The sequence below is a fragment of the Poecilia latipinna genome, unplaced genomic scaffold (genome assembly GCF_001443285.1).
Source record: "Poecilia latipinna isolate Pla-1442-1.1 unplaced genomic scaffold, P_latipinna-1.0 Scaffold970, whole genome shotgun sequence".
NCBI lineage: Eukaryota > Metazoa > Chordata > Actinopteri > Cyprinodontiformes > Poeciliidae > Poecilia > Poecilia latipinna.
This window is the reverse complement of record NW_015113586.1, coordinates 115,415-123,401: the sequence shown is the minus strand read 5'-3', so window position 1 is coordinate 123,401 and position 7,987 is coordinate 115,415. Positions and strand designations below refer to the sequence as shown.

At 34.2% G+C, this 7,987-nt stretch overlaps 1 protein-coding gene across 1 annotated transcript; it reads right to left on the bottom strand.

Annotated features, from left to right (window-relative positions):
• Window positions 1–5,568, bottom strand: LOC106958221 (prostate stem cell antigen-like). Its single transcript, XM_015050010.1, has 3 exons — window positions 5,172–5,568; window positions 4,104–4,223; window positions 1–2,894 (listed from the first exon to the last, which is right to left on the bottom strand). Exons 1-3 carry the CDS (start codon window positions 5,221–5,223, stop codon window positions 2,683–2,685), a joined length of 384 nt encoding a protein of 127 aa, XP_014905496.1. The 5' UTR covers window positions 5,224–5,568; the 3' UTR covers window positions 1–2,682.
• Between the last annotated feature and the right edge of the window lie 2,419 nt (window positions 5,569–7,987).

Here is a 7,987-nt window from a genome sequence, read left to right as displayed (position 1 = left end):
TTTTTAGTTTAAGCCTAATAACAAATACTCTTATTAATGGAAACAATTAGAAGAAACTCTTTGCACCGTAGCTGCTCTGTGGAGCCCCCTGTTGGTGTGGAGCCGCAGACAACTGCATAGTTTGCTTATTCCTTGGTCTGGCTCAGCCCTTGTTGACGTGAATAACGAGACAGTGGAGTTGTTTTCACAGTTAAATAGGATTTATTGAAGTTGCTGGAAATACTTATTAGAAATGAGCCACCAAATCTGTTTATAAAAAGTCTGTGGAAGGATCGCATCTGTATGGGATTTTATTATTGTTTCATTTTTCTGCAGTTAAGTTAAAACAATATCTGTTTAGAACATGGGTTCGTTTCTCTGTTACATATCAAACACCTGATAAAAGTACAGATCACTTGTATATTTTTATTGGTTGTGTGAAGTTCTTCTGACAAAATAACAAATTATAAATATGCCACCATTAGCCTTATTTTTATCCAAAGAGATCTGAGACTCGGTCGTGACTCTGTCTGTTGGTTCAATTCACTCTTCGAGGTTTTCTTGCCTATAAAACGATCTTGAATTAAATCGAAATGGAAGGACCTGGAGCTAATAACACACTTTGTCTGGTTAAGCAGTAACACATCCAGAAGACCTCAGGGTAACACAGTTTAACATTTCCAGAGGCTGTTATGATATGAAGTTTTTTAGTGTTGCTAAAAATGACCGAAGTGCAATTAGAAAATCCTGCACATGTTGGATTGTGTTAGAAATCAGCTGTGAGTTAATTCATCTCAATAAACCCAAATTTTATGAAGGCTTTGGGTTTGATTACAGAATGTTTTGCTTGTTGAACTGATGTGGATTTGATCTAATTTTTAACATGGACTAATGCTTAAAGGGATTAAATATGAATAACTTCACTGTTAATCATCATTAGTGTTTTTGTCCAAGCATAGCAGAAACTCTCATTTCTTAATATATATTTGAAAGAATTTCAGGGACCAGGAAATGTCGGATTTTTATTTTCTGCTTTTCATTTCACATGTTTTGTTATTGATGTTGTGATTTTTCACTCTGTCTTAATGCTAATGGCATCATGAAGTTAAACAGATCAAAGCAGCAGTGAGGACAATCAAACTCACAGCTGAAACGTTTTTATTTTACTTTTATTAATGTTCCAATAAAAGTATCTTCATAATAAAACGCATCCTTTTTTTATTTCTGGCTTGTTTTGAGGATTGTTTTATTGAAATGTCCACATAAAAAGAAAACAGAGAAGGATGTTTCTGCTGAACATGTCATAATTTGTACTCAGATATTACACATTAATTTTTTATGTAGTTTGCTGAATATGTTAATATGCTTCACATAACTGACCAACAAGGAAGTTGCTTAATTATATTTGGTTAGATTAGAGGACATAATCTGAGATTTAATCAAATTCAATGGTTCAAACAATAACCAGTGTAAATGTGATGTAATCTAAAACTATGAAGATTCTGTATAATAATGACAATTCAATATATGATGGCTTTTATCACTTATCTCCATGTTTGTAAAAGAACCAAGAGAAATGAACTGATTCTAAATCGTTTGGTATAAAATGCTTTGCTTAGGGAAACAGAATCGGTACCAAACAGAACATTAATGTTAGCTGAACTAACAGAACAATCTGACAAACCTGGTTTTATATAGATGCTTAAAAAAAACCAAACAGAAGCAGGACTTTTAAATCTCTTCAGAGGAACTTAAAAAAACACTTCACATGTAAAACTTGTCAAAAATCAGATGATCTGTAGCACCACTACTAGCATAAAACTGAAAACGCTTCTAATTAAAACTCCTCTCACTGCCACATTATGCATATTTTAGTTTATATAAGCTGACTTTTCATTTATTTACCTTTTTTAAACAGCTGGCCCTTAATCCAGTCAGTGCAACATAGGGATGGACAATAAGGCTGAAAAACATGAGCATTTAATATCAGTATTTCAATAATTATTTATTTGCTTTTTTATTTTAAATACCTGAAATGCTGCCAAACTGGTGTCGTGACTTTTCCTCTAATTCACAGTTTCCAATCCATGTTGTTTACTTTTAAGCAGTAATGAGGCAAAACCTGAAACTGGTGTTGCAAGTTCCTTAGCAAGTCGTTGCTAGGTAACCAAAGAATTGTGAGCGAGTTGCTAGGCAACCAAAGAGCGAGTCAGTTGATTCCACCAACTTTGCTTAGCTAGCTGTCACAATTTATATTACGGATTTATTAACCATGATATGACGGAGAATTAGGACTACGCCAAGAATAAAGTCATTATTCTGGTGTGACCTTATTCTAGTTAATTTATTTTTTATTTCTTCTTATAGCCCTGATATTTTGATTTGGAGAATATGAATTATAATTTATGCTCCTCAGTTCATAATTTTGACTTAAAGAGTTCAGAAAGAACACAAATTTTAAGGTAAAGGTCAGGAAAAGTTACATTTAATTATTTCTACCACTCTTTCTAGATAAACATTTTTCAATAGAAATGTTTTCCACTTTTATTCCACTTTATCTTCTAGAGGAGCTGCTGGATAACAAATATTACTGATGGTGCAACTTGGAATGAGCTAAAACTTAATTTTCCTTTGACATCTCAGTCATTCTTTCCTAAAGAGGCATTTGGAGGCAGAGGCGGTCCGTGGTTCTGATGGTTCTGTTCAGACCTGCAGGAGGCCGAGTGCAGGCAGCAGGCAGAGCAGCGCTCCTCTCAGGCCGAGGGCTCCAACAGACCCGGCCGCGTTGCAAAGATCCGTGTCACAGCAGTCGTTGCTGTAGTTAAAGTACACCCCCGAGGTGTACTTCTGTCCGGCCAAGCCGCACTGCGTCGGGACGGCACAACTCTTCTCATATATCGTCAGCTGAACGGCGCCTGGCGAAGCAAAAACAGAGCGAATCGTGGATTTAGTGGCGAAAATGCTGCAGATGGTTGTAGGTAATCCATAGCCACATAGAATAATTGTTAAACAACTTTCAATGAATTAACACCCATATTTTTGTATAATGTTGCTGAAAAGCTGCATTTCTTTGCCATTGCAGTGAAACTTATATGAGCGCGTATATTTATGTAAGCAAACAATAATTCGTGGTGTTCAGCGATTATATTTCAGTAGCTAATTTTTGAGACGGCTGAAGCTAACTAGCAGCTAATATTTCTTGAGTTGTTTTTGTACGTTTTCCTTCTTAATTGAAAGGCAACCAGTTTGCTTACTATATTGAAGAAAACTGAAAAAATATTTAGTCTATTCACAGCAACAAAAGCAGGATATAGATCTCAATTTCAAAACACTTCAACAGCAATTAAAAGCAGATTTGGGTGCACCAAAGTGTACCCGCATTAAGTATAAGTTACTGCGTAAATGTGGTTCTATTTACCATGAAAATGAAAGGAAACCAGAAAGATAATCACTTTGTGTTGTATCTAACATTTTTGTAAGTAGGTTTTAATTTAAAAGTTATAGTTTTTTCATAATTTATTTAATTTATTCTTGACTTGTGGTGGTGGAGGGCCACATGAAATCAGTTAATGGGCTGCAAATGGCCCCCGGAGCGTAGTTTGAACACGCTTGATCAAGAGCACGCACATCAAATTTCTTGGTATTTTTTCTACTTAAATGTGGCACTGAAAATAATTAGTTAAATTACAAAACAAGCAACTTTTATTGATATTTTAATTTAAAATGATGCCCATAAGGAAAGTTATCAGTGTGATTCTGTTATCGTAAACTGTCAGCACTAGTTGTGACCTTTTACCTCTGATGAAACACAGGGAGTCCTTTGCCACTCCTAGATATTTTCAGAGGTTACAGTCATTTTTAGATCATTTAATTATGCTGTCAGTTTCCCTGATGAAAAACGGATCTGAGTTCCAGAGCGTTGAGTCATTCTTTTGTTTTTGTTTCTACAGAGAAAACCAGTTACAGCAATCTCTGCTGGTTTCCAGTGATGCAGAGAAGAAGATCCAAAATCAAACATCAAATGTGACACGCAAATGATTTCAAGCTCTAAATGTTTTTATAACAGTGGGACAAACTATTCCCTTAAAGGCTTTTATTTTGACGGGACGTCGTCTGGCGCTGACCTCGTCTTCCTGTCGCCACACTGGACAGGCAGCGCTGGCCTGCAGGACACTCCAGAGGAAACTTCAGGCAGTCCATGGGAGAAATGGCAGGAAACACACAGGTGTAACACTGTAAACAGCCTGGAGAGAGAAAAAAGACGGATTTAAATTAAATACAACCATCTGTGTGTATAATTCATTGCCAGATTATGTTACTAAAGTTTAAAAGATCTGAATTTCTGCCTTATTTGATCAGCAGAGAAACAAATTTCTAAATAAACTCAAACTAAACCAATTAAAAATACTTTATTCATCCCACAGGGAAACAGGAAACAGATTTTTGATGTTTGTGGATATCATTGCTGCCCCCTAGTGGACAAAATTATAGTAAAAATGTATTTAAGTTTTTCAAATGTTTACTATAAAACAGCGGTTTACCACACACCATTGAATGAAATATTAAACAACAATAATAATAAAAAAATGGTATAATGTGTGATTTACAAAAATTCATAATATTTTCAGATAAATTTACTATATTTTCTCAACATTTAAATCGCAGTTAAAGTGATTAAGAAAACCAACATAAGACATTTCAGCCTTAATCAATACTTCCTAGTTTAATTCCAAACAAAACCGAGTAAATTATAAAAAAAAAAAAAATACAATTTGAAATAATTCTTCGCAAAATTTTATTTAAAAGCCATTATAAAATCGATTGAAATCTTCCGGTTCATCATATGTGCAAATGTCTCTTGTTAAATTACACAACAACAAACAAACCATCATTTCAGGTAAATTCAGATTTCTTTCGTCTTTGTGATCTAAAACAAATCCTCAAATTCAGAGAAAAAACAATCCAATCTTCATGTTTTTCTGCTACAGGATCATTAAAAAAAAGCCAATTTCTGCTAAGAAGTTGCAATGAAGGCCTTTAAAAACATTTAAAGAACATTTTAACGTTTCTTTGTGTCCCCTATTCTGACACAAGAGTAGTTTCCAATGATGCTGATGAATTTTTTTAGTTAAAAAGAGAATAGATCTACTAATATTTGCTAGATGTAACTCTCCTGGAGGTGAAGGTCATACCTGCCAGGTGAAGACAACTCAGGAGTCCAATTAGGAGATGTAAACGAGTCATGATGCTTCCTTAAAGTCCCTCTGCTCGGTTCTCCAACAGCAGCTGAAGGAACCTCTTCCCTGGATGCTACAACTATAACAGCTTGATCTGAAGCGACCTGCTGCTCATTCCCTAATTTGATTTCTAGTCTACTTTTGCTCACTTCTTTTTATATTCTCATTAATCTGATGAAAGGTTTCTGTCTTCTGTCCAGTGTTTCTGTCTTCGGATCACCTGAGCTTTTCCTCACTCTTCTCCTTTTTGTCCAGTTTGGGACTCTGGCGGTGAGCGTCTCCTCCTGGGAGTTTCTAATTTAATTTGGAGGTAATTGTAAATGGCTGACATGCTGAAAAACATGTTAAAAATGAAGATGTACGAGTAAGGTTGACTTCACGACACAGACATTCAGGTTTATTATATTTATTCTAACAAAAGAGAAAATCAAGTTAGTGGTTAACATCAGTCCAGCAACTTCTGCCCTTACACATTAAATAAAATATAATAAATAACCCTAAATAAACTACAAAGCAAAGGCTCCCAATGGGCAGTTAGCAGCAGTTAGCAGTTAGCATTTTTAAAATTAAACATAGCTAAAATGGACAACTTTAATAATGATAACAGTTAAAAAACACACACAGAAAACAAGGCAAAATTAATCATGAAAGACTGCATATGATTAAATTTGTCTAAAATATATACTAAACTATAATATTTGAAAAGAAAACACCGAGCTGATCCTAGCAGTAACAGAACGGCAACAGAAAAAAGGGGGCGGAGCTTTCGGCTACTAGTTACTATGGTAACCACCAACCGTCAAGAGCATCTATAATATTGTTAAAATAAAACCCTGTTGCACTTATATGAACAGACAAGGGTGACAAAAACTTTAAAAATGAAGCAATCAAGGAAATAACCCCAAGTTGTCTCAACATTTTAAAAATTTAAACAATGAAAGTGCTTCAGTGCCATTTAGAAATAAGAAAATAAAGATGAAAAGTTGCTGAAATGTCATGAAAGGGAGTAAAATTTAAAATAAAGTTAAAGTTTTGGGTAAAAATGTGTATATAACTATGAGAATGAGTAGATAATTTATTGTTCTTTTAAATATTCTTCTTTCTTCTGTGTTTATATTAACTTTATTAGCTTATTATTGTTATCTTACTATAATTATCATCATTATTTCTTTTTTTTTTACATTTTATTTATTGTTATAACATAGATTAAGAAGAATTTATAGGTGTGCATTGAAAAGGAGTTGGTAATTATTCTGATGCTGTTATTATTTATAATTGCCATTACTACTACTATTATTATTGCCTTGTTTTAAGTTATTTTGTAATCATTTTGTCACTGCACACCCATGCAAACAAGGAAGTCAGAGAAAATGGACGGCTGAAAGTCAGCAGGAAGCAGAGAGAGTCAGCAGATAATGAGAGAAAGTCAGCAGCAGAGACAGAGAGCCAGTGAGCCGATTTAACTGAGTTATCTTGCGGCGGTAATAGGAGACGTGAGGCCGACCAGCAGGACGGTCTGCTGACTGAAGTCTTGTGACGGAACGGGTCCAACAGAATCTCCCAGTTAGCCGTTTTCCTGTCGATTAGCTACACACGACGCCGAAACGGATCCCGAAAAACACTCCTCTGAAGGAAACTGCAGCACTTAACTTTTATTTTTTTAAAAATATGTTTTGTAGATATTTGTTAAAACTGTCACTATGAGACAGATAATTTGTGAAAAGATGAATCTCCTCCACTTTCTCCCTGACTAATTACAGATGTCTGAAGAAACCGACTAAAAACAACCAATCAGAGCCAGAAGGCGGGTCTTACTGCTGTCAATCACTCTAATGTACTCACTGCTAAATGCACTAATGGCCAACAAACAACTTTCCGTTACAGGAAAACCATTTATCAGCCACCAGAATTGGCTAACTATGCTAGCTGCAGCACAACAGAGAACAAACTCGAGAAAGTCTGTGATTGACAGCGTTAAGACCCACCTCCTGGCTCTGATTGGTTGTTTCTAGTTACCACTGGGAGCACTGGGAAGACTGGGAGAAACTCATTTTTAACAGTTTATCTGTCTCATAACATTCTGTCAAACCATGGTGAAAGTTTTAACAAATATGTAAAAAAAAAAAAAACATTATAATTTATAAAAGTTACATACTGCAGCTTTAACTTTACTGTTCTAACTTAGATTCCCTTTGCTAACCCAGGTTTGTTTATTGTCATCTCAAACACTTGATTGCATTTGTTGCTATATGCCTAACCAGTTAATAGGTTTTGATTTGTTTTCGTCCTTTAATAATAAATACTTTCATCTAAAAACTTAATTTGTGTTCACTTGTCTTGTCTTTGACTAATATCTAAGTTGGTTTGAGGTTCTGAAACATTGACGTCATAACAAATTGGATATTTTGATATCTGCTTTCTATGTAGGGTGATGTTTGGAGCCCCCTGGTGGCCAGAGAGCGCTCAGCAGCAGCTTAGCTCAATATGCCTTGAGTTGGCTCTGATAGAAATAGATAGAAATGAGGATTTGTTAGAAGATTTCAGAGTAAGCTTGAAAACTTCACTCTATAAATATATATATATATATATATATATATATATATATATATATATATATATATATATATATATATATATATATATATATATATATATATAAGTATATATATATACTTATATATATAAGTATATATATATATATATACTTATATATATATATAAGTATATATATATATATATATATATATATATATATATATATATATATATAT